Below are 26,935 nucleotides of genomic sequence, written 5' to 3'. Positions count from 1 at the left end.
AGTAGCTGTGAAAACGATCACCCCCCCCCCCCCCCGTCCTCTCCCCCCTCGTCTCTTACAACTTGGTGACACGTTTGCATGCTCAGAGATTCAAATAAAGTGTTCACGTGAATGTATCCAGGGCCTGTGTGTGTGTTTTGCTGTGTGGGAGACGCTGTGTGCTGGGGTGCCCCCTTGCCACTTCCCCAAGGTCAACCCAGGCTTTGAAATCCAGTTCCCTTCACTGTTATTAGCAGCTAGTCTCCTTTGAAGGGTTTGATCCATTCCTGGTTTCACTGGGAGTTTAATAATCAGACACACCTGAGCTTGTTAGCTAGACACACTGGGGGCTGATCAAGCTGGTAGTAAAACCTGGAATGGATCACACTGCTGTGCAATAGGAGTCTGATTGCCATCCCAGAGTTGCCACGACAGGGGTCAGGGGTCAGGTAGGCGACTGTTTTTAGTCACTTACTTGCAACTACAATCAACTATAAAACAAGGGAGGGGAAAACAGAAATAAAACAGAAACAGAATCCAAGTGAAATCCTTTATTTTTGTTTAATGACATTTGATTTCTGTGGATACTGACTTTGTTATTCCACAAATAACAGACTTTACAAAACTCACAACCCATTATCCGCCAATAATTCAAATTAAATTATCTGTAGTGAATGCATTATTACCATAATTAATATTAATATTATTATTATTATTGTTATTTACAAAGAGAACTTGCATGTGCAGCTGGAAAGGAGTACAAAAAGACAAGATTATTTAGAAAATGGATCAAACTAACAAAATAAAAGTATAAAAAAATAAAACACAAGTCCCACATTTTTAAATCCAATTTTTACCAAATGTGTTTGCTGATTAACATGTTTTTAAAAATATATATATATATAAAAAAAACAAACACAATCACAGCTCATCTTATGCATCCCTCTTCTTATTAATAATATAACTTATGTTTTATAACATATACAGCTGTGGCCAAATGTTTTGCTTTGAAAAATGTGACATTTGGAAATCTAACATGAAATACTAGGCTACTGTGCTTCCGGTATAGACTTTTTTGCGATTATCATTTTGTAGTTTCTTTGATTGCATGACGTTAAATAAAATATCTAAATTATGTTCATAAAAACACACACGAATATATATATATATATTATATATATATATATATAGCAGTTTACAGGCCACCCCCCCAAATTCACCGCCACCAGGACGCACGAAATGTAAACACGACCCTGTAGTATTAACTTGAAACAATACACATGTCCAGGTTTATTATATATACATTTATATACACACACAAGCACATATACCCCTTTGCTTGCTAAAGAGATCACTAAAGCACAACACCAGCTCTTACAGACAGATATCCACAGGATAAGCCATGCATAGCTCTGGACAAAGCGTTTGCACTACCTAGAATTACAAAAATAATAATAATAATAATAATAATAATATAAAATTATATATATATATATATATGTGAACATAATTCAGATATTTTATTTAATGTCATGTAATCAAAGAAACTGCAAAATGATATTGCAAAAAAAAAAAAAAAAAAAAGTCTAGCGGAAGCCATGACAGCAGTCCAGTGAGTATTTCATGTTAGATTTCGAAAGGTCACGTTTTCTGTCAGTTTTTTCATTTAGTATATACTCCAAAGAGCTGGTGTGTGATTCAATACGTTAACAAGGTAACAGTATCCAGCAGGTTTCGTTGGACTCTATGAAGCAGAATCAGTTAACTCTAGAGGGGGATGCAACACTTTTGGCCCAAGGAGCAATTCAAAATACCACAGGGACGCCTCCGCCAGGTTCATTGTGAAAACAGAACCTGGAGTTACAGCCTTCCAGAGATCGGACCGACAGCTCCACTGCTATACCAAATAAATAGATAAATAAAGCTTTAAAAACATTGGATTTTTGCGACTCCAAATGTAAAAAGTTGTATTAAAGACGTCTGAAGCGCCTGTCATGCGATTGTTGAAGTTTCAGGTACCGCTGGTTGGGTGTGTAATGCAGGAGGCAGGGATGCTACAGGAGTTGCAATAGACTCGACGTTTCATCTTCCACAGGCATCTGCAGAACCAGCTCAAACGTTTGTCTAATTGGGGGTTTATTTGATCAGCCTACACCCTGATCAGCCACAGCTGGCTTTTTAGAGCATTTTACAGAACTGGGGAAGCACCATTTTTTATTTATTTATTTTTTTTAAGGTCGTTTTGCTCGTCCAGTATTGTAGAATTCTCCATCCATCCAGCTGTGGTTTACCAGGCTCATACAGGCTGACCAAATGAACAGCTTAGTTTTACAGTACGGTTTGATGTTAGATTTCATGATTGAGTGTTTAAAGCTATGTATGACTGAGAACAATTTGTTTGGTGGGGTCGGCTGGGGTTGGGGGTCGGCTGGGGTTGGGGATATTTTTTTTTTTTTGTAAAATGTTGTCAATGCTGTAGACGGAGAGGTAGAAATACAGAGCAGAGTACCTCAGCTTGCATCAGCACGAGCCTGAAGTAATGTTACAAACTTATCAAAGTTCACAGCAAAGTGTAGTAAAACACAAAGCACAATAAGGCACAGTCTCCCTCACCCCCCCAAGAGAAAGGGGGCTCCCTCCCTCACTCACTCACCCCCTAAGAGAAAGGGAGCTCCCTCCAGTCCAGGGCAGGCTTGAGGCACGGAGACTGAACTGCTCCCTCCCTCCCTCCCTCACCCCCCTAAGAGAAAGGGGGCTCCCTCCAGTCCAGGGCAGGCTTGAGGCATGGAGACTGAACTGCTCCCTCCCTCCCTCCCTCACCCCCCTAAGAGAAAGGGTGTTCCCTCCAGTCCAGGGCAGGCTTGAGGCACGGAGACTGAACAGTAACCCAAAACAACACAATGGCTAATTCTGAGACTTTTTCTTATTCTTTGGTCTGACGTACCTATCCCGCTTACATACCTTCAAACAAATTTAAAATGAAAAATGAAAAAATATATGAACGGGATGCTTAATCACTTTCACTGACATAACCAGCAGGTCTGAAAAGCAGTTTACTTTTTATAACAAATAAAACAAACTAACAAATAAACAAACATACTGGTGCGGATGTTTAAATGGATTAGAGCCAGGAGTCTCCAGCCCTGGTCCAGCAGGTTTTCACAGCTGTCTTGACATCATCAGTGACTAAAGATCTGGAGCACCTGTTCATCTTGACCAATTAAGCCAATAACTGGTGTTCATTTAAGTAAGTGAGAGACTGGCTGAAAGGGAAGCCAGCAGCCCCCGCAGCCTGGAGACCCCTGGACTAGCGTACCTGTGATGTAACTCTCCCAACACCCCCAGACTCTGATCCTGCACTGTGCTTCTTCAACTTCCGTTTGTCATTTTTTTGTGTTTTTTTCTTCTCACTCTCACTCTCACTCTCACTCTCACTCTCACTCTCACTCTCGGTTCTCATCCCTAAGCTCTGCTGAAAACTCTCACTGACAAGTGGCTCTCTCGATATATGTAACAATGCGACTGAGACAGAGAGGGAGACAGAGAGACAGAGAGACAGACAGGGAGACAGAGAGACAGCCAGCCAGCCTGGTCAGGTTCAGTTTTTAAAAGTGCTTCTTTCTGCATTGAGAACTGTTGCCAGTGACGGTCCGCGTGTGTGTGTGTGTGTGTGTGTGTGTGTTTGAAGTTCATCCAGTGTCTTCGCTAGCATTCAAACTCATCGCTCTCCTCTGGGCCTCTGCTCACACCGGCATAACTCCTACCTGAAAATAAATAAATAAATAAATAAAGGGTGTTTAGGTTTTAGGATTTTTAAAAGTGATCGAATTCCACGGCCACGGCTGTAGATTAACAATCTATCACCACAACAAGCAGAGGTGCAAAAACGTACACTTCAGACATAGAAATCGCTGCTCCATGCCTACCTGAGCCAGGCTCGCTGCTCCATGCCTACCTGAGCCAGACTCGCTGCTCCATGCCTACCTGAGCCAGACTCGCTGCTCCATGCCTACCTGAGCCAGACTCGCTGCTCCATGCCTACCGGAGCCAGACTCGCTGCTCCATGCCTACCGGAGCCAGACTCGCTGCTCCATGCCTACCGGAGCCAGACTCGCTGCTCCATGCCTACCTGAGCCAGGCTCGCTGCTCCATGCCTACCTGAGCCAGGCTCGCTGCTCCATGCCTACCTGAGCCAGGCTCGCTGCTCCATGCCTACCTGAGCCAGACTCGCTGCTCCATGCCTACCTGAGCCAGACTCGCTGCTCCATGCCTACCTGAGCCAGACTCGCTGCTCCATGCCTACCTGAGCCAGACTCGCTGCTCCATGCCTACCTGAGCCAGACTCGCTGCTCCATGCCTACCTGAGCCAGACTCGCTGCTCCATGCCTACCTGAGCCAGACTCGCTGCTCCATGCCTACCTGAGCCAGACTCGCTGCTCCTTGCCTACCTGAGCCAGACTCGCTGCTCCATGCCTACCGGAGCTAGGCTCTGTAGAAATCACTGCTCCATGCCTACCTGAGTCAGGCTCTGTGGAAAGCAGCTCAGAGCTGTCAATTCTCCCCTGCTCGTACAGAGCCAGCTGATCAAATATCTTCTGCTTGGCCGGGTTCATGACGATCCCGTGCCGGGGCAACGAATCCTCTGTAAATGGGGGGGGGGGGGGGGGGGGGGGGTGATTAAAAAAGAAAAATTAATCTACAATAATTAAACGCTCAACAGTGCTGCATTTTCAAATACTAAAAGAAACTTAAATGCAATGACGTTTCCACGAAATGTCTTTCACTGATGAAATGAGCTTTGATTCACATGATTTTTTTTGCTCAGCGATGCGGACTCGGTAAAGGTCTTCCTCTTAATGTTCCCATTAACAGTAACGTGTCAGGAATGGGAATCAGACTCCCGTTGCACAGCAGCGTCACCCAGTCCAGGTTTTACTACCAGCTTGATCAGCCCCCAGTGTGTCTAGCTAACAAGCTCAGGTGTTCCTGATTATTAAACTCCCAGTGAAACCAGGACTGGATCACACCGCTGTGCAGCGGGAGTCTGATTCCCAGCCCTGGTGCTGGGAGTGTGAATACCTTGCCTGATGCTGGCCAAGGCCCTCACTGGACTGGTTCCTTTCAGAATTCTCCCAGAATTCTCTGATGCTTGGCAGCTCTCCCAGCAGCAGCTGGCACCAGCAACGCTTCCCAGTCCAGGAGCACCAGCGGAGTGGGGAGGTTTCCCAAGTCTGTTCTTCCCCTGGCTGGAATTCCTGGGAGAATCGCGGGGAACATCCCGGGAACAGTACTGGGAGTAGCCCTGCGACTCGTCGGACTCGCACGGGATTTGAGACGTGGCCCCGCGGCCGGGATTAGCCGCGCTCCTCCGGTTTTCCGTCATGGAGATCTCCCGGGAGGTCAGAGACAGCGCGGTCTCCGCGGGGGGCTTGAGGACGCAGTAGGTGTTTTCCTGGGGTCCCGTGCAGAGGCGAGAGAGCTGCTCCGTGAGGGAGTCCAGGGGGGTGGAGGGGGAGTTAGGGCTGTCCCAGGGGCAGTTAGGGCTGTCCCAGGGGGAGTTGGAGATGGAAAAGACCTGCTGTAAACGCTCCTGAAGATCTTTCAGCTTTTCGTACACCTGCAAGAAAAAAAATATAAAATAAAATAATTAGAAGGCACTGCACAAAATATTTCTCTGCTTGACTCGGTCTCTTCTAGTTTCAATCACACTGATGAAGGCACTGGAGCCCAAACGCTGGTCTGCTTGACTCTGTCTCTTCTAGTTTCAATCACACTGATGAAGGCACTGGAGCCCAAACGCTGGTCTGCTTGACTCGGTCTCTTCTAGTTTCAATAATAACACTGGTGAAGGCACTGGAGCCCAAACGCTGGTCTGCTTGACTCGGTCTCTTCTAGTTTCAATCACACTGATGAAGGCACTGGAGCCCAAACGCTGGTCTGCTTGACTCGGTCTCTTCTAGTTTCAATAACACTGCTGAAGGCACTGGAGCCCAAACGCTGGTCTGCTTGACTCGGTCTCTTCTAGTTTCAATCACACTGATGAAGGCACTGGAGCCCAAACGCTGGTCTGCTTGACTCGGTCTCTTCTAGTTTCAATCACACTGATGAAGGCACTGGAGCCCAAACGCTGGTCTGCTTGACTCGGTCTCTTTTAGTTTCAATAACACTGAGGAAGGCACTGGAGCCCAAACGCTGGTCTGCTTGACCTTTAACGTCATCTATTAAACCGAGGGAGGGACGGGTTCCACGTACGAATCTCACCTCGGTCATCTCGGGCCTCTTCTTGGGGCGCCGCTCCAGGCAGCGGCAGGCCAGGGTGCAGAGGTCGAGGGTCAGAGCTGGGGGGCAGACTCCGGCGCTCCGGTCCAGGTGCTGCTGACAGATGCGCTCCGCGGTTCTCCGTGTGCGTTCCTCGGGACTGAGCTCCCTGCTCCCCTCCTCCTCCTCGTCTTCCTCAGGCTCGGATACCAGGTCTTTCTGTACGGGGAGAGAGGGGGTGGGTGTGATGTTGGGTGGCTCTTTGTTTTTTTTACAGACAGTGAGGTGAAAGTCGCTGCAGATTACATCTGCAGTGACGGCTGGGTGTTCTCTCTCTCTGGGCTGGTCTGTACCCACCAGGTATCTGGTCTTGGAGTTGCTGTCTCCTTCCATAGCTCTGCGGCCTGTCAACATCTCCAGCAACACCTAGGGGAGGACGACAGCGTCAGTTACAGACTGTTAGAGGTGCGACGAGACAACAACACCATCTGCAGGTCCTGATAGGATATGCAGGTCCTGATAGGAGTGTTGTGTGCTGGGTGCTGTGGTGCTCTGTGCTGCGTGCTCGGGTGCTCTGTGCTGGGGTGCTCTGTGCTGCTCTGTGCTGTGGTGCTCTGTGCTGTGGTGCTCTGTGCTGGGTGCTGGGGTGCTCTGTGCTGGGGTGCTCTGTGCTGGGTGCTCGGTGCTGGGGTGCTCTGTGCTGCTCTGTGCTGTGGTGCTCTGTGCTGTGGTGCTCTGTGCTGGGGTGCTCTGGGGTGCTCGGTGCTGTGGTGCTCGGTGCTCTGGGGTGCTCGGTGCTGGGGTGCTCGGTGCTGGGGTGCTCGGTGCTGGGTGTTCTGTGCTGTGGTGCTCGGTGCTGGGTGCTGTGGTGCTCGGTGCTCTGGGGTGCTCGGTGCTGGGGTGCTCTGTGCTGTGGTGCTCGGTGCTCTGGGGTGCTCGGTGCTGGGTGCTGGGGTGCTCTGTGCTGTGGTGCTCGGTGCTCTGGGGTGCTCGGTGCTGGGGTGCTCGGTGCTGGGTGCTGGGGTGCTCGGTGCTGGGTGCTGGGGTGCTCGGTGCTGAGTGCTGTGTTGCTCACCACTCCGAAGCTGTAGGTGTCGATCTCCAGGCTGAGGCGCCCGGTCTTCAGGTACTCCTGAGGGAGGTAGGCCAGCGTCCCGCGCAGCGTGCGAGTGCGCGCCACCGTCGTGGTCCTGCCCGGGCTCGCCGAGCTGCGACTGAACCGGGCCAGGCCGAAATCAGACAGCTTTGGAACCAGGGCACTGTCCAGGAGGACGTTGGAGCTGAAACAACATTATTAATAATAATAATAATAATAATAATAATAATAATAATAATAATAGTTTCACTTTGACTGCTGAATTGACGCCAGCCACCCTCGCCCGTGGGCGTGTGGGTCTAACGTAACTTTAAAAAAAATGTATTTAGCTTTAAATTCAACCGGGAAGGTACCATTGAGATTAAAAGACCAAGCAGCTTTGAATTACTAATGATTCCTTCTCTTATTTTTTTTCTCTCCCTTCTTTCTTTAAGACATTTGCAGTCAATCTAAACACTTCTTACTGCAATTACCGAAATAGAGGGATGGGAATGAGACTCCCGTTGCACAGCGGTGTGATCCATTCCTGGTTTCACTGGGAGTTTAATAATCAGACACACCTGAGCTTGTTAGTTAGACACACTGGGGGCTGATCAAGCTGGTAGTAAAACCTGGACTGGATCACACTGCTGTGCAATAGGAGTCTGATTACCATCCCTAAAATATTATGTTTTTTTTTTTTTTTTTTTAGTCTGTAATCACCAGCATAAGGCACATGTATTTCTTTTTTTTTTTTAAATGACAAACATATACAAACACATCCATTGGATTATCTGCTGTATAGATCCCGCCCCTCCCCTCACCTCTTGACATCGCCGTGGATGAGACTTGGAGAGCACCTGTGCAGGAACTGAATCGCTTTGGCCAAGTCCAGCAGGATATTTACACGCTGCGGCCACAAGAGGGCGCCCTCGCTTCTCTGAAACCAGATTGCAGGTTAATTTAAATTTATTCCTGGGGTGTCAAAAACTCCGCTCCTGGAGGGGGGAGGTGGGGGGTGGGGGGTGGGGGGCGTCTCTCAGCGTCTTCTGGCTTTCGTTCCACCGAGAGCTCTCAGTTACTTAATTGGTTTAATGATCTGATTAATTGGACACATTTAAACACTTCTCTCTCCAGGCCTCAACATGTTTCACAGGTCGTGTAAACCTTGAATCAAAGTTTGTTTGTTTTTTTAATCCACATGAACAAATAATTAGATGTTAGCTCTCGGAATGAAAACCAGAAGACCCCACGGCCCTCGAGGACTGGAGTTCGACACGCCTGCAAGGAGAAACACACGCACATGCACACGCACACACACAGCCAGCATTTCATTTCACACACACAGTACAGATCCTTGCCTCTCAGTGTGGGTTTTATTTACTCTATCTCAGCACGCTCTCTCTCTCTCTCCCTCCCTGCCAGCATTCTGCCTGCAAGCTTCGATATTCTGTGTAATATTTGCCAGTGTGTGCAAAGTCAGCTGTCTTGCTCACTATTTCGTCGCTTATTGATTTAGGCTGAACCGTGAAGAAACTAAAGCAGAACACAGGGGATGAAAAATAGAAAAACAAGCATTTTTTTTGTTTTTAAGTCCCAAGTTCAGCCAATGCATAGAGGTTTGATTATTATTATCATCATTATTTCTTAGCAGACGCCCTTATCCAGGGCGACTTACAATTGTTACAAGATATCACATTATTTTTACATACAATTACCCATTTATACAGTTGGGTTTTTACTGGAGCAATCTAGGTAAAGTACCTTGCTCAAGGGTACAGCAGCAGTGTCCCCCACCTGGGATTGAACCCACGACCCTCCGGTCAAGAGTCCAGAGTCCTGACCACTACTCCACACTGCTGCCATTACAGCTTCCGAAATGTCGGTGGTACCAAATAATTTAAGATATCAATGGTAAAAAGCTCTGGTTTTTTTTACGCGATTGTAATTTGCCGCTGTACTTTGGAGGCCTTTGTAAACGAGCTATTCGCAGCTCCTGTGGCTTTTCAAATAAATTTGAAAAAAAAATAAAATTTGCGTCTGCAGATGGTGGCGTTCACATTGAAAAAAAAAATAAAGCCCTTAAAATTCAGAAGTGGTTTATATACACTAGAGTTAACCCTTTCATGCGTGACATATTGACAATAGATTTTAAAAAAATAAATAAACAAATAAAGTCGTTTTGGACACATCATAAATATTATTTCCATTGAATTTTGCTTTCCCCCCATTGTTTTATATAGGGGAAATCATGCATTTGCTGGCTAGTCTTCCAGATGTCCCCCCATATATCTATAAAGACTTAATCCGTCCCCCATCCGAGGTAACTGTACAAGGAAAAACGACAGACAGACATTCCAGGATCTTTAACCAGGACATACCCGGCGGGCAGCATCAAGAGATAACACAGGATAAAAAAATTAAAAAACAACGCAGACAAATCAGACACCTTGCAATGAAGCCGGTCGTCCAGCGAGCCGTTGGACATGTAGCCGTAGATCAGACAGTGAACCCCTTTCTCCACACAGTACCCCCCGAAATCCACTATGTTCGGGTGACGGTACCTGCGATTATAAAAAACAAAACAAAACATGCAATTCAGGACATTTAAAAAGGCTAATCTTTCAAAGTACAATTAGTCCTCATTTATTTGGCCCCCGTGTAGGGTGACTACATGACTATGTGCAGTCATGTCATCTATAGAACAAACATGTTCAGCTTCATAAAGTCGCATGAAACTCCTAGTGAAACCTGGAACGGATCACACTGCTATGGAGCGGGAGTCTTGTTTCCAGCCCTGCTATTAAACTCGGACAGGAAGTTGCCTTTGCTGGTTGTTAGAAGCGGGTTGATAGAAAGCTGGTCTTACTGGTGGAGTTTTTCCACTTCTGTCTTGAAGCTTTCTTTAACAATATTCCAGTCCAGGTCAGAATCCTTCAATGAAAGAACAAAAAACAATTGAAAACACAATTTCTGGACTACTGTACGGCTTCCGGTAGACTTTCTATTTTGTTGCGATTATCGTTTTGTAGTTTCTTTGATAACGTGACGTTAAATAACAGATCTGAATGATGTTCTGCAGTAGACTCACAGAGATTCTGTTTCAGGGCAGGTGATGGCAGGTGATGGGAGGTGATGGGAGGTGATGGGAGGTGATGGGAGGTGATGGGAGGTGATGGGATGCCCAAGGCCCCCGGCCCCCCTCCCTTCCCCTTCCCCTTCCCCTTCCCCTCTGTCCTCCCCCCCTTCCGCCTCCCCCTCCCCCTTCCCCAGATGTCAGGATTGCCCAGTCCCTGACCACCTTCCAGCGCCTCCTCAAGACTCACCTCTTCAGACAGCACCTGGATACTTTATCACTCTTCCTTAATGCGCTTTACTTGCTCTTCTCTGCCCCCTATTTTACTGCATTTAATCCTGTACTTCAGAGTACTGTAATCAAGTGTTATTTAATCTAGTATTTTGTATTTAATTATATCCTGATGTAACTATCACTGACACTGTTATCTGCTCTGTTATTGAATCGTATTTTGTCATATACTTGTACTTGCTAGAACCAAAGTCATTGTATTTATATCTTGCTCTTAATTGTATTAACCCTTTGTGGTCCTATGTCGGACCCTGTGCGACATCATCAAAAAAACGCAAAAAACGGGTTTCTAGTCGTTTTTTCTCCGGAAAAAAACGAGAAAACCATTCAATGACCGAGTGGGAGCGACAGGAGCCGAGACAAGCCGAAAAAAAAAAAAAAAAAAAAAAAAGGGCGTACCTCATGATTAGTCATACCTGCCCCTGGCATCCCATACGGGCGGTCATAAGGAAACAAGCTGCCTGTTACTGCATCAGCGCTCGGAGAATATCACAGACATTTGCAGAGCTTTTTTCAGATGTATAGTAATAAAATAATGACTTGGATCGCAGTATTGAGGAGTTTGGTGATAAAACGAGTGATCCGGAGATGATTGATCGGTATGTACGACTATTATTATTATTATTATTTATTTCTTAGCATATGTGAAAGCGATAGCGAACAAAAGGGTGGGGCGGGGCTGGAGATGCCTGGTGAGTGCTTTGTTGATCTGCAGGGCCTTTTAAACCCGTTTGACTGTGGAAAAAAAATACTTTTAAACAGCGCGTCTAAAATTAACTGCGCGTGTGAAAATAAATTGGACCTGACGCGCTTGACGCGCAATTAATAAATGGACTGCAAAGGGTTTTTTTTTTTTTTTTTTTATAAATGTAGTCGTCGCCAATTATTTTACCCCGATTTCCACCCCAATTTAACATGCCCAATTATTATCTGTATCCCCGGCTCACCGCTCACAACCCCCGCGCCGACTCAGGAAACGGAGGCTGAAACACGCGTCCTCCGAAACGTGCTCCTGCCAAGCCGTCATTTTTCGCACTGCAGATCCACAGCAATGCCACCAGACCTATAGTGCCGGAGGACAACACAGATCTGGCGGCTCTGCTGCAGAGCCACAGGCGCCCTATCGGCCACAGGGGTCGCTGATGCGCGGTGAGCCGTGGATTCCCCTGCCGACCTAAGCCCTCCCTACCCGGGCAGCGCTCAGCCAATTGTGCGCCGCCCCCTAGGAACTCTCGGTCACGGTCAGCTGTGACATAGCCTGGATTCGAACCTGCGATCTCCAGGCTATAGGGCACATCCTGCGCGGAGCGCCTTTACTGGATGCGCCACTCGGGAGCCCCGCAAAGGGTTAATACTTGCACGGTGATTCTTGAAATGTATTTTTTGTTTGGATAAGAGCGTCTGCTAAGAAATAAATAAATAAACGGTGCTCACTTCTTTGAGTTTCTTCACAGCGTACTCTGTGTGTCTCATGGTGGCTCTGTATACACAGCCGAACCCGCCTTCCCCGATCTTCCTGCTCTCGGAAAAGTTATCCGTGCCGCGGACAATCTCAGCAAGCGGCCAGCACAGTGCATTCTGGGATAGTGGAGGATCAATGCTCTGAGGGGAACTGGAGGGCGCCTGCGAGCAGAGAAAGAGGAAAATGTTACATAACATATCGCATCGCAACAGAGGTCTGTACCGTTACAAGACCACAGCACAGCTCACTGCAGTTCACCAAGCAGTTCTTCAGTAGAGAACGAGTGAGCGTTATACAGGTGCTATGTGAACACCCACTCTCCTTGTCACATTTAAATGCTGTCTTAACAAAATGATGAGGACATTTGCTCTTAATGTGTCTCACCAGGACCACCACATGTATTGTAAAGCAAGTTGTAAATAATGTGTAAAAAATAACGTGATATCTTGTAACAATTGTAAGTCGCCCTGGATAAGGGTGTCTGCTAAGAAATAAATAATAATAATAATAATAATAATAATAATAATAATAATAATAATAATAATACCTGACCTTGTTGCCTAGACACACTGGGGGCTGATCCAGCTGGTTGTAAAACCTGGACTGGATCACACTGCTGTGCAACAGGAGTCTGATTCCCAGCCCTGCTATGATCCACTCAGTAAATTGCCAGTTTCAGCTGCTCTCTATGTAACAGTACCTGAGAAGCAGGGGAGCAAGCCGACACCTGCTTTTCTTCCTGTGAGTCGAGACTGGCAGGAGGAGGGCCAGGCTTGGGCAGAGTCCTTGGAACCGCTGCTGGAAACACACAAGTGTACACAAACACAGGATTACTGAGTCATTCAGCAGACGCTTTTATCCAGAGCGACTCACAGAGACTAGGGGGGGTGAATTCTGCAGCATCAACAGCTGCTGCTGCTGCTGCTGCAGAGTCACTTCCAATAGGAGCTTGTTTGTTTTACGTCTCGTCCGAAGGAGGGAGCACAAGGAGATGAAGTGACTTGCTCAGGGTCACGCACAGTGGCTGAGCTGGGATTTGAACCCGGATCCTCTACAGTGCTGTTCTTCGAGTGGGAGGAATTACCTTGCACAAACATCTTGGTCTCAGCCTCTCTTGTCGGGTCTCTCGTCTTGACAGGGCAGCTGGGGAGGGCGGGGGCGGAGGGGGTGGGGGGTCGGTACGAGGGAGGGGGGGTGACGGGGGGAGGAGCAGGAAGGTTGGCAGGACTGACGGGCCACGGGATTGGTCTCGTAGGTCTCCCTAAAAACAAAACAAAAAGACACGAAAACAAAATGAGAAGCACATCCAGCTTCATGGTACTGCACGGAAACGGAGAGGAGAGAGATTTGGTTTTCTTGTTTTGAATTCATCACGTTAATGAATGGATTTATTGAATTCCTTCTTAAAAGCAATTCCGAGTTTGAGTAACAGCACAGCCCTAATATAACGCTCTGGAAAAAAGTACACAGACACAGATGAATATACACACATACACATACACAGACATTGCTTTACAATGCTTGCCTATGCTTTACCAGACCTCTCTGTGCTTTACAATGCTTCCCTATGCTTTACCAGACCTCTCTGTGCTTTACAATGCTTCCCTATGCTTTACCAGACCTCTCTGTGCTTTACAATGCTTCCCTGTGCTTTCCCATGCTTTGTGCTTTATCCCACTATTATCTCTGGCAGTGTTTTGGAAGGGTAGCTGTGACCCAGCCCACAGTTTTTCCTTGCTGTATTGCTGTTGTCAGGAACTTGAGCAATGAGCTCCCCCCACCCCCACCCCCCCTCCATAGAAATCTGCTTTGAAGCGATCATCGTAGGATGAATCATGAAGGCTCCACTGAATCTGGAAGCTTATTGTTAAAACTCACTCTTGCGTTTACAGCTCTGGTCAAAAGTTTTGAGTCGTCTAGAATTTTCGGATTGAGACATAATTAATAAATAAAAAAAAAAATGAACATCATTTGGATCTTTTATTTAACATCATGTAATCAAAGTATCTGGGAAAACTCCAAAGCGGTGTGTGATTCAGTATGTTAACAAGGGAACATTATTCAACAGCTTTCATTGGACTCTATGAAGCTGAGGGAGTTCATTCTATATAGAGGGGGTGTGATTCAATATGTTAACAAGGGAACATTATTCAGCAGCTTTCACTGGACTCTATGAAGCTGAGGGAGTTCATTCTATATAGAGGGGGTGTGATTCAATATGTTAACAAGGGAACATTATTCAGCAGCTTTCATTGGACTCTATGAAGCTGAGTGAGTTCATTCTATATAGAGGGTGTGGAATTCAATATGTTAACAAGGGGACATTATTCAGCAGCTTTCATTGGACTCTATGAAGCTGAGGGAGTTCATTCTATATAGAGGGTGTGGAATTCAATATGTTAACAAGGGGACATTATTCAGCAGCTTTCATTGGACTCTATGAAGCTGAGGGAGTTCATTCTATATAGAGGGTGTGGAATTCAATATGTTAACAAGGGAACATTATTCAGCAGCTTTCATTGGACTCTATGAAGCTGAGGGAGTTCATTCTATATAGAGGGTGTGGAATTCAATATGTTAACAAGGGAACATTATTCAGCAGCTTTCATTGGACTCTATGAAGCTGAGGGAGTTCATTCTATATAGAGGGTGTGTGATTCAATATGTTAACAAGGGAACATTATTCAGCAGCTTTCATTGGACTCTATGAAGCTGAGGGAGTTCATTCTATATAGAGGGTGTGTGATTCAATATGTTAACAAGGGAACATTATTCAGCAGCTTTCGTTGGACTCTATGAAGCTGAGTGAGTTCATTCTAGAGGGCAGCGACAGCTTTTCCGTTTGGCCCGTCAGCTGTCCTTCATTACAAAAACTGAAATTGCTGATACGCAATTCTACAGGGTATTTGTGTCCCCTAACATGCAACGTCCCATTATTGAGGAACAAACTTAGCTGGTAGTAATCCTTCTCTTTCCTTGTTTACAACCCAGTCTGTATGCAGGCTAGCCTCAGATCAATACAGGTTAGTTTATATTCACGCTCTCTGGTTTTAAACCCAACACAGCTCTCAATTCCTGAACTAGACTCTTCATTGAACTGATCGTTAGCTTAATTAGACCTTTATAATTGTTCTCAGCTCTTAAACAGTTGCAGATTTTCAAGCCGGCTGTAACATTTTAGAAATAACTTGAAGTCTGCGACTTTTTAGGAGCAGAGAACAATTAAGAAGGTCCGATTTAAGCAAATGCTCGGTTTAGTTAAGGGTCTAGTTTAAGTAATTGAGAGCTGTGTTGGAATGAAAACGGGTTTTGGACGCGCTGCTCTAGGGGACCACAGTTATGTTTTTTTAGGAGGTAAAGAGTGATTCACCGTCAAATGGACACAGACAGCGGTAGACATGCAGAGAGTCCAGCAAACTGCCAGAGAAAATAAGACAAAAACAACTATTCAAGCACAGTAAAATAGCTGAAAAAAATAAACAAACCCCAGCTTGCCAAAGATCTCGGGCTTAACAAAAAAAAAAAAAAAACCTGTTTCCCCAACAATGCACCTGCGACACACCTGTGAAAGACGGCACGCTAAAAACATGTGCTCAAGTTAAAACCTTTCCTTTAGACTTCAGCGCACTGCAGTTCAAACACGCTGATACATATTTAAAAGACAGCGCTGCATCTCAAAGTCAGACGCTTAAGATGCTTCTGCAGCACAGATAAAGCGATTTTTACTAATTGACCTGCTTTCGTGTTAGTTAGCATGAATGCTGGCTGCGCAGTCATTTTCTGGAAAAAAAAAAAAAAGACGACGAGGAAGTGTCTATTTTTGGCAAAAACGAAAGAGAATTCATTTCTCATGAATTGAACGAATCATTTCAAACGTCGCAGTTTTTAAATAAAATTAAGCTTGCTAGCTTGCTGTGTGAAAAGCGTTTCAGTGGGCTTTGAGTAGCTGTTTGTTTGCAGCATGTCGTTTTGGATATTTTCAGGATATATATATATGTGTATTTGCTTTGTATTGTGAAACAAACCCCCCACCAGTATGCACATCATATTAGACTATATAGAATGAACTCACTCAGCTTCATAGAGTCCAGTGAAAGCTGCTGAATAATGTTCCCTTGTTAACATATTGAATTCCACCCCCTCTATATAGAATGAACTCCCTCAGCTTCATAGAGTCCAATGAAAGCTGCTGAATAATGTTCCCTTGTTAACATATTGAATCACACACCCTCTATATAGAATGAACTCCCTCAGCTTCATAGAGTCCAATGAAAGCTGCTGAATAATGTTCCCTTGTTAACATATTGAATCACACACCCTCTATATAGAATGAACTCCCTCAGCTTCATAGAGTCCAATGAAAGCTGCTGAATAATGTTCCCTTGTTAACATATTGAATTCCACCCCCTCTATATAGAATGAACTCCCTCAGCTTCATAGAGTCCAATGAAAGCTGCTGAATAATGTTCCCTTGTTAACATATTGAATCACACACCCTCTATATAGAATGAACTCCCTCAGCTTCATAGAGTCCAATGAAAGCTGCTGAATAATGTTCCCTTGTTAACATATTGAATCACACACCCTCTATATAGAATGAACTCCCTCAGCTTCATAGAGTCCAATGAAAGCTGCTGAATAATGTTCCCTTGTTAACATATTGAATCACACACCCTCTATATAGAATGAACTCCCTCAGCTTCATAGAGTCCAATGAAAGCTGCTGAATAATGTTCCCTTGTTAACATATTGAATCACACACCGCTTTGGCGTCCCCCCTCCCCCCCACCCCACCCCACCCCACCCCCCACTTAAAGATAAAAACTGACATTTCAAAATACTAACTCTACTATTATGGCTTCCGGTAGACTTTTTCTTTTTGCAATATCGTTTTGTAGTTTCTTTATTTACATCATGATGTTAAATAAAAGATGCTCACATAGTTTCTATTTTTTAATGTCTCAATCCTAAAAATTCTAGGTGACACAAAACTTTTGGTCATAGCTGTGGTTTCTTAAATACTTTCCTCTGGGCTTTGCCAAGCTTTCATTATTCTGGGATGGGAATCAGACTCCCGTTGCACAGCACCGTGATCCAGTCCTGGTTTCACTATGAGTTTAACACCTGAGCTTGTTAGCTAGACACACTGGGGGCTGATCAAGCTGGTAGTAAAACCTGGACTGGAGTCTGATTTTCATCCCTGAAAAAATACAGTGAACACAAAAACAAGCTCTAGAAACCGGATTGCATTTGATTATAATCTAATAAAGTGCTGATAATTTTTTTTGGTTCTGGTTTTACGCATATGTCTGTGTGTGTGTGTGTGTGTGTGTGTGCGTGCGTGCATGTATATATATAAAAATATATAGTTATTAATTAGTCGTGCAACCACAAGCTGCGTTTTTCATTACACTTAGCAACTAAACAGGGGCTGATTTGAGAGTCTCTTTTTAAGGAGGAGCTGCACTCACAGGACAGGACGATGTCCCGCGCCCACAGCAGGTTCAGCTGCTTCAGGACGTCCAGCAGATCCCCGACCCGCGCGTTCTTCATCCCCCAGTGCCACAGCACAGCCCTGCTCCTGTCCTCCGCTCGCTCCAGGAGACGCAGCTCAGTGTGCTCCTGCACGATCATGGAGGCTGCGGGGAGGAGGGGAAGAGAGAGAGAGAGAGGGAGAGGGAGAGGGAGAGGGAGAGGGAGAGGGAGAGAGAGGCTCAAGTCATCGTCCCTCATGCACTGAGAGTTCAAATTCTGTTCCTAGCTTTTATATCCTAATTAAATTTGCCAAATCAAGCCTGCAGTCAAATCTGGCTTTGAGTTTGTTGTTAGCCTGGTATTTAAAGAAAAAAAAAAAAAAGAGAGATGATGTCAGTGAATTTTCATGACTGTACAAGAATAGAGATAAATTAAACAGAGATAAATTCCCCTTTAGTCTGTCATGCGTCACTAACAGTATTTTTGTATTGTGCAACAATCTGATACGAACCAAATATCGCTTTTTCACACCAAAGCATGATGCTGTATTAAAAGTTTCCATAGCGCCCCACAAAACATTACAATGCTGGAATCAGAACTTTGAGGTCCCCTGGTGAGATTTTATCCCTAAAACTTCAAAGCAAACTTAAAGCCATCTGACTGCCCGCAAGAGATCTGTGTTAACCATGCAACTGGGTTAAACGTTACGAGAACACCACCCAAGTGTGTGACCCTGCACTGACAAGCATGTACTGACTCGCAGACACACAGCAGGAAATGCAACACTGTTAATAGGAAATCCCCCCCCGAGCTCAGCTGGGACCAGGCATTGCATCAGAGAATCACTGAGCTGAGAACGACGGCACAGGTTTCTTACAAGACGATTCAGGAACTCAGCTTTAAGTTTTGTCTTTACAGAAGCACCCCCGTTGCAACTGATAGCAAGTACAGTTGTTACAGGAGCCTGATGAGTCTCACACAGACACAGACTGAGACACACACTGACACACAGACTGAGAGACACACACACACACAGACACGCACACTAAGACACACACACACACACACGCACACACACAGACATGCACACTGAGACACACACACAGACACAGACACACACTGAGACACACACAGACATACACACTGAGACACACCCACGCACACACTGAGACAAACAGAGAGACACACACACACACATTGAGACACACACACACAGACACACACTGAGATACACACACACACACTGAGACACACACACACAGACACACACACACACACACTGAGACACACACACACACAGACACACACACACACAGACACACACACACACTGAGACACACACACACACTGAGACACACACACACAGACACACACTGAGACACACACAGACACGCACAGAGACACAAGGCATTCACATGCACACACACACAAACACACACGCCTTCGTGCAGATAATTAAAGGGAAGGGAGATTTTTTTTTTTTAAGTGTCTGGAAGGAAGGAACATTAGAAATAAAATTATTGACATGCCGCTGCTTTGACTGCACTGAACACCCATAGTGTACGGGGGAGGTGGCACAGCTTTCCAGTAAGCAGGAGAAAAAAAAGAAAAAAAAAGGATTGGAGTGTTGAATTGTCCTGATATTTCAACAGCAGTAGCATTTTCACAGCTGCCCCAGCATCGCTTTTCGTTTCCAATATATTTACTCCCCTTTGTTGGCTTCAGTTGAATTGTAAGCTTCAGGACTAAACCCCCTTCAAAGTTAAAACTTTTAACAGGAGGGCGACATTTTTTTCCCTAATCAATCCCAAAAAAATGCCTCCGTGAGGCTTCGGGGCGCAGCGATTCACGATGTGTCGACGAACGACACACGGTACAGCAACTGAGGTCTGGATAGCACCGCAAGATCAGAAAGCACAACATAACGTCTCAATGCAGCTCAGGCCTACCAGATGTTTTGGGGAGCACGTCGTAACCTGACCTGCATGTAAGCGGGGTGCACAGTACCCTACTGTTCCTGTTGGGTCACACCATCTCCAGTGCATCTGGGGAAGTGTGTGGGTTGAGATATGAGCTGCGTTATCATTTGTGGTCGATGATAATACATAAACCACACGTACGTGTGTGTGTGTGTGTGTGTGTGTGTGTGTGTGTGTGTGTGTGTGTGTGTGTGCGATGATCACTTCTGATGACGTTTTACCTAATTTCTTCCCTCCAAAGTGCAGGATGACATGACCCAAAAAAATAAATAAATAAATAAATAAAGAAAGAAAGAAAGGGGTTTCTAACAGGACACAAGACGCTTGGAGTGGAATTCACCCTCTGGGTGTGTGGGGCTCTTTCAGAGCTGGGCGTCATTGGGCTGCCTCACCCTTGACGTTTCTGCGTGCGAAAAAACACAGCGCTACTGTCTAAACAGGTTAGGCTGAGGCGAGCGAACAACAGTGAAATCAAGATTACTCGAGCGAAACAAAATCTAAACCCATGCACGCTCGGGGAGGTGAAAGGATTCGACAATTCAATCTGTCTTGCAATCCTCTCTTCTATTCCACAGCGGTGTGATCCGTTCCTGGTTTTCGCTGGGAGTTTAATATTCAGACACACCTGAGCTTGTTAGCTAGACACACTGGGGGTTGATCAAGCTGACCTGCTTGTTTATTTGAAGGCATTAACAATTAAAAACGTATTCCTTTGATTTTTCACAGTCCTCGCTACTATGTTCCCAGAGTCACAGCAAAACAATCCACAGGTTGTTCGCGTGCCTGACGATACTTCAAACAGTGACTGACAGGAGACAATTGGGTTATTTATTGACATGATTATTATTAATATTATGATAATTATCTATGGTTACTTTGTCATTTTGACTAGCCCCCCCACCCCCACCCCCACCCCCACCCGTTTTAACCAAAGCGTAAATCGCTTTGAGAGAAGTGAAGTAGCGAGACTCATCGATGAAACTCGCTCTGAAGCTCTGAGCTGCTCGAGGGGGGGGGGGAGCTGTTGTTAAGCGGGTTCCTTCACAGAGCTGCTGTGAGAGGTGCGCTTACTTAGCACACCCGTTGAGGTATGAAAGGTGCTATATAAATAAATAAAATAATGTTTTCATTTCCGGGTTATTAAAACTGTACAGCCGGGATGGGAATCAGACTCCTGTTGCACAGCTGCGTCACCCAGTCCAGATTTTGCTACCAGCTTGATCAGCCCCTAGTGTGTCTAGCTAACAAGCTCAGGTGTGTCTGATTATTAAACTCCCAGCGAAACCAGGAATGGATCACACTGCTGTGCAGCGGGGGTCTGATTCCCAGCCCTGGTACTGGGAGAAACTGTCTAGAAAGATGGTTTCTTTATAGTAAAAGTCAAAAGACGAAATAGGTCTTCTACAGAGTGCATTAGATAACACCTGGTTCAGGGGTTACAGCACAGGCATAATTTACACAATGGACATGTCCCCCCCTTCACTTTTTCATTATTTCAGATCGAATAATCTTTATGCATGCATCAGCTACAGAAACTGTCCCCCCCCCCCCCCTTTTGAAACCAAAGTTTTGCAGCTGGGTTACAATAACAGCGATAGCAATCAAAGCCCTCTGCGTAGGAAAATGAAGGGTCTGTCCTGCAGCTCGTAACAGCGGATGTGTAAAGTCACACATACAGCACTACATTTCCACCTACTGTGATGAGAATAAACAGCAACGCCCCACCCCCCCCCCCCCCACCCCGCTTGTGCACAAGCAACCTTTACAATAATTATTATTATTTTATAGTCTCAGGATTCAGTACAATGATTGATAAGAAAAACCAAAAAAAAAAACTCCTGTCTGCCAAAACACAAACCCCAGACGTTATGGCGAACCGACCGAATTCTTTAAAAAGTACGGCACGGATTCAGCTCAGTTATATAGTGTATCGTTACCTCTCACGGCGCACAGCGCCCGTCTGTCTGTCTGTCCGTCTCACTGTCTTTCTAGATGTCTGTAAGTGTCAAGCGCTTGTCCAAATGTCATGAAACCCGCCAACGAAGGCTCCAATGAAAGCTGCTGAATAATGTTCCCTTGTTAACATATTGAATCACACCCCCTCTATATAGAATGAACTCCCTCAGCTTCATAGAGTCCAATGAAAGCTGCTGAATAATGTTCCCTTGTTAACATATTGAATCACACCCTCTATATAGAATGAACTCCCTCAGCTTCATAGAGTCCAATGAAAGCTGCTGAATAATGTTCCCTTGTTAACATATTGAATTCCACCCCCTCTATATAGAATGAACTCACTCAGCTTCATAGAGTCCAATGAAAGCTGCTGAATAATGTTCCCTTGTTAACATATTGAATTACACCCCCTCTATATAGAATGAACTCCCTCAGCTTCATAGAGTCCAATGAAAGCTGCTGAATAATGTTCCCTTGTTAACACATTGAATTCCACACCACTTTGGAGTTTTCCCCGCATACACTTCATGAAACATTTCGTGTGACATTTCGAAATCTAACTACCGTACTGTTATCACGGCTTCCGGTAGATTTTTTGCGACATCATTTTGTAGTTTCTTTCCATGTTAAAGATCTAAATGATGTCTCAATTCTAAAATTGTAGGCGATGCAGAATTTTTTGGGCAGGGCTGCACACACAGTGGATACTGACACAGCGATCACTTTTAATGCTGGGGTAATCTTTATGCAATACTGCGCGACTTCTCCATGCTGTTTGACCACATCAGAACACTTCAAAAGAAGTTTTTAACAAGCTGTGGTTTTGTACTGAAGTAATGCACCTCAATGAGATGTTAATAATTACAGACTGACTTATATGACCCTGTTATACACTCTACAGCCCTGCTTTAGGCTAGACAAACAATAAGCAATTAGTGTCTCTATCATCTGCTTGAACCCCAGCTATCCTTCCTCCCCCCAAAACCTGTGAAACTGGACGGCTAAGATGTTTACCAGTAACAACCCCACCCCCCCTCCACACAGGTTATACCCAGACTGGATTCACACAGACCTCTCTACAAAACATTTGACCTGCTTTATGTGTCCCTGGCTAATTCCAACCCCATGGCATTCTGGGGGATGATGTCCTGCATTGACCCCTGTACACTATATTTATCTACACACACACACGCGCACGCACACGCACACACACACTATAAAACAGCTCACATTTTGTTTTAATGTCATAAAACCACAAATCACTCACTTTCAAGTTTGGCCTTTTTTATGGTCTTTAAAGCCCTCATTGAAGTCATTACTGCACTGTTGAGTGACACTGTGGGCAAGCCTAACTAAGCCGCGCGTTTCAAAGCGGTGTGATGCAGGGCAGAGATTTCTTCACACAGCTACTGATAGGGAATCTATCCTAAAAAAAACGCGCACCGCTGTGCAGGCTTTGGTTTTATGTTTCCGACACTTCAATAACCTCATCGAAAATAAAAGCTACAAACCAATGACTACAAATTACTGGCAGCTGTAAATGCGAGCCGAGGCTGGTGCCACACCACAGCTATCTCTGACAGCAGCACGGTTCAGATCAAATCCACTGCAGTTACAATGATGACCAATCAGAAGAGCTGCTCTCAGATTACAAATGAACAGACTGTTCCTGAAAACCCAAGAATTACATTGCTTTAACAGTGCTTTGAGGGCTGTACATTTGGCCCTGAAATGAATTCAGGTATCTTATCTTAGGTTTTTTTTTTTTTTTTTTTTGTTTTTTTTTTAATTTAGTCGTTGCCAATTAGTTTTTATTATTTCCTCCCCAATTTGAAATGCTCAATTATTTTTAGGCTCAGCTCACCGCTACCACCCCCCGCGCTGACTCGGGAGGGGCGAAGTTGAACCCACGCTGTCCTCCGAAGCGTGTGCCGTCAGCCGCCCGCTTCTTTACACGCTGCAGACTCACCGTGCAGCCGCCTCAGAGCTACAGCGTCGGAGGACAACGCAGCTCTTGGGCAGTTTACAGGCAAGCCCGCAGGAGCCCGGCCAGATTACAGGGGTCGCTGGTGCGCGGTGAGCCGAGGACACCCTGACCGACCTAACCCTCCTTCCCGTCCACGGTCGGCTGTGGAATAGCCTGGACTCGAACCGGCAACGTCCAGGCTATAGAGCGTATCCTGCACTCTTATTTATTATTATTATTATTATTATTATTATTATTATTATTATTATTATTATTATTAATTTAAATTTAAAAAGGTATATGCATGTTTATAGAGAACACCTTGTACTGTCTGTCTATAAAACTACTATATATATATATATATATATATATATATATATATATATATATATATATATATATATATATATATATATATATATATATATTTTAGCTCAAAGAGCCAGCTGCCCAAACTATATATATAGTTTGAGAAAAAGGAAAACTGCTGTGTACCAAAATGATCAATAAGAAAGAAAAAAAAGAGAAAAGGATATTTCAGGTACTTAAAAAGGTAGAATAATTGATTACAAATCAATTATCAGGACGTTTCGGATTACAAGTCCTTCATCGGCTGAATACAAAAAAACAAAAAAAGCAGTGCTTTAAGAAGTTGATGAAAAAACAAACAAGTAGTCTTTTAAACAAAGTTCCAGAATGCTGCTGCGGATGATGATGATGATGTTGATGATGATGATGATGATGTTGATGATGATGATGATGATGATGATGTTGATGATGATGATGATGATGATGATGATGATGATGATGTTGATGATGATGATGATGATGATGATGATGTTGATGATGATGATGATGATGATGACCTCAGAATAGAATGTTCATATATATATTTTGCTTTTAGACCCTGGTAGAGACAAGGCCAGTCGCTCACTCAAAAATCTCTTCTTCTTTTAGCAAATAATTATACCTATCACATGTTTCGACACAAACAGCACGAATGGGGCCTCCTCTCGTTTGTAAACTTTCTCATGTTCTTACGTCCTGGGAGGCAGAGTCACCACAACGGCCCAGGACCGTTAAGCCGACTGCTGGGTTTGTTCACGCCAACCGGGGGGGGGGGCAGGGTTAGTGTGATGATGTGAGGAGGAATCTCCTTTAACACAAGAACGCCTCTGGTGCAGGCTGAGGGTAACGTTAGTGCTCAGAGACACATTGACCGAGTCCTTGAGGTTCCTGAAGCCAATCCGGGAAGCGTTCGTTTTCCAGCTGGACAGTGCAAGACCGCTCAGGGCTAGGATCGCAGTGGCACGACTTCAAGAAAACAAGGCTGGCTTTTTCTCCTGACCCGAGTCCGGCAGAACATCTGTGGGACCAAATCGCCAGCGGCACCCACAGGAGACAACCTGCGCCAGCTGGCTGCAGCTGCACAGGAAGCCTGGATGACCATCCAACAGCAACCCTGCCAGGTTTGTGTGTGAATGCTCAGGGAGGTCATACCCCATACTAACTCTAATGTTTTCAATTTGACAGTGTGTCACGTTTCATACTCAAAACTTATCACGGTTCTTTGATATTTTTGTTCACATTTTCTGTGATTTACAGAAAACATTTGAAAACGGAAAACTGCTGTCTATCAAAAAGGAGCAAAATAAAAACAAAACAGGTACTGTAGGTACACAAAAAATGTGACTAATTCATTCAACAAAAACGTCTACTATTTGATTAAGGCTGCAAGTCCTACTTCAGCTGGATGGTAAAAGCGTACATGAGTACTTGAGTAAATTAATAAATTGAAAAGCTGAAAACCTCTCGTGTACCTAGGCCTACAATGATTGTTTGATGTTTCGTGCTTTGTTTAAACTGTATTTATTATGCTGTGTGCATATTCCACCTATCTCTGTGTACCAAGAATATGGCGGTGTTATCAAAACTGTAAGAAAACAATTATAAAAAAAAAGCTACGCAGTATTCGGTTTACTGCAATAATTATAATGACACTGCCTTAATTAATATTTATAACAGACCTCTCCGAAACGGGAAGCAGTGACAACACCGAATACCATTATTATTATTATTATTATTATTATTATTATTATTATTATTATTAATATAACACGATGGTGTACGTGATATAAATAACACACACACACACAGACTGACACGACTGCACTGTCGACATCTCAACGAACTTTCTCAACGAACTCACAAGTCGTCACGCGTCGTAGAATTTTTCATACATTTAAATTTTTTTAAAATAAACCGGCGACGTCTCCACGCGCAACTGAAGTATTATATAATAACGACTGCATGACGCGTTCATGCGTGCTGAAACATATATAATATTATATATTCATTAATTGTTTTTAAGTCCAAGGCAGATACGAGTTTACTCACCAAACTTCAGCCAGTCAGAGCTGCCGAGGCTGTCCAGGACTACTGTTAACTGGTACATGATATTTGACGGAATGTTATAAATGTATTCGTCTTCGATATTCCAGACAGACATTTTATGAGGAACGCTCTCCGTTTGGTAAGCGGCTTTTCTGTTCGCGTTGGTTTTTTTCTCAAGAGTTGCTCATACGTTAGCAGCACCATCTCCCTCGGTCTGCTTTCTCCATTGGGGGACGTCTGAATTACCGTACGTACTGCTTTAACTAAAAGACAGAAAAATGTAATGTCTCTACAGAGGCGGGGTTAATTAATTCCCGGAACACCCGCTTCGTGTGTGTCCTGCCCGCCGTCTCTGAGGGAGGCCATCTTGAGAGTGGCAAGTTGTTTTTTTTTTCTAACATCTTTGGTTTGAGAGCTTGTACGATTCGAAGGTTTCCACATCAAAAACAAAATGTGCTATTAAACGTTTTGGGCTGTAAGTTTTATAACGGTTTTCTTAAAATTGACCTTTAAGAGAAACCCCAGCAACAATTTCGTCAGCTCAAGAATTAATTACCTATAGGGGGGAAAAAAAAAACTGGGTCGCTTTTTCTTTTTATGTGGTCACCTGCCCTAGTTTACCATAAATACTTTTTTTTTAATTTCCATTTTGAGACCGGTGAACCTAACCCTAACCCTGTCCCGCAACACCATTCTCGTACCTGTTAAATGTGAAAGGACCGCTCATCTATGTAAAAAAAAGTTTAGCATCACCTAGAGCTTTAGGATTGAGACATAAAAAAAAAAAAAAAAAAACTATATAAAACATAATTTGTTATTTAGAAAATAAGTCTACCGGAAGCCATAATAGTAGTACAGTAGTATTTCATGTTAGATTTTTGAAATGTCACATTTTTAAATTCTTGTAAGTTTTTTGTTAAGTATATGTGAAAACTCCAAAGCGGTGTGTAATTCAATATGTTAACAAGGGAACATTATTCAGCAGCTTTCATTGGACTCTATGAAGCTGAGGGAGTTCATTCTG

At 44.5% G+C, this 26,935-nt stretch overlaps 1 protein-coding gene across 2 annotated transcripts; it reads right to left on the bottom strand.

Annotated features, from left to right (window-relative positions):
• Positions 1 to 515: 515 nt before the first annotated feature.
• Positions 516 to 26,266, bottom strand: irak1 (interleukin-1 receptor-associated kinase 1). Of its 2 annotated transcripts, none has more exons than XM_034007001.3 (14): positions 25,915 to 26,266; positions 17,613 to 17,780; positions 13,226 to 13,402; positions 12,842 to 12,939; positions 12,114 to 12,302; positions 10,182 to 10,246; positions 9,762 to 9,876; positions 8,137 to 8,252; positions 7,313 to 7,517; positions 6,595 to 6,663; positions 6,241 to 6,456; positions 5,059 to 5,596; positions 4,496 to 4,621; positions 516 to 3,743 (listed from the first exon to the last, which is right to left on the bottom strand). In XM_034007001.3, exons 1-14 carry the CDS (start codon positions 26,024 to 26,026, stop codon positions 3,685 to 3,687), a joined length of 2,253 nt encoding a protein of 750 aa, XP_033862892.3. In that variant the 5' UTR covers positions 26,027 to 26,266; the 3' UTR covers positions 516 to 3,684. The 2 variants fall into 2 exon arrangements, with proteins under 2 accessions (XP_033862892.3, XP_058873342.1); XM_059017359.1 differs by having other exon boundaries at positions 12,842 to 12,936.
• Between the last annotated feature and the right edge of the window lie 669 nt (positions 26,267 to 26,935).

Source organism: Acipenser ruthenus, chromosome 56 (assembly GCF_902713425.1).
Source record: "Acipenser ruthenus chromosome 56, fAciRut3.2 maternal haplotype, whole genome shotgun sequence".
NCBI classification, from domain to species: domain Eukaryota; kingdom Metazoa; phylum Chordata; class Actinopteri; order Acipenseriformes; family Acipenseridae; genus Acipenser; species Acipenser ruthenus.
This window is presented reverse-complemented; position numbering and strand designations above follow the sequence as displayed.

What these genes read in the sequence shown, in the direction of transcription:
- irak1 (XM_034007001.3), bottom strand. Translation starts at nt 26,026, where the DNA reads ATGTCTGTCTGGAATATCGAAGACGAATACATTTATAACATTCCGTCA. An exon ending in CTCTGACTGGCTGAAGTTTG is followed by an intron (nt 17,781 to 25,914) that starts GTGAGTAAACTC and finishes TCCTCCCCGCAG; the next exon opens with CCTCCATGATCGTGCAGGAG. An exon ending in GCGGGACATCGTCCTGTCCT is followed by an intron (nt 13,403 to 17,612) that starts GTGAGTGCAGCT and finishes TTTTGTTTTTAG; the next exon opens with GGAGACCTACGAGACCAATC.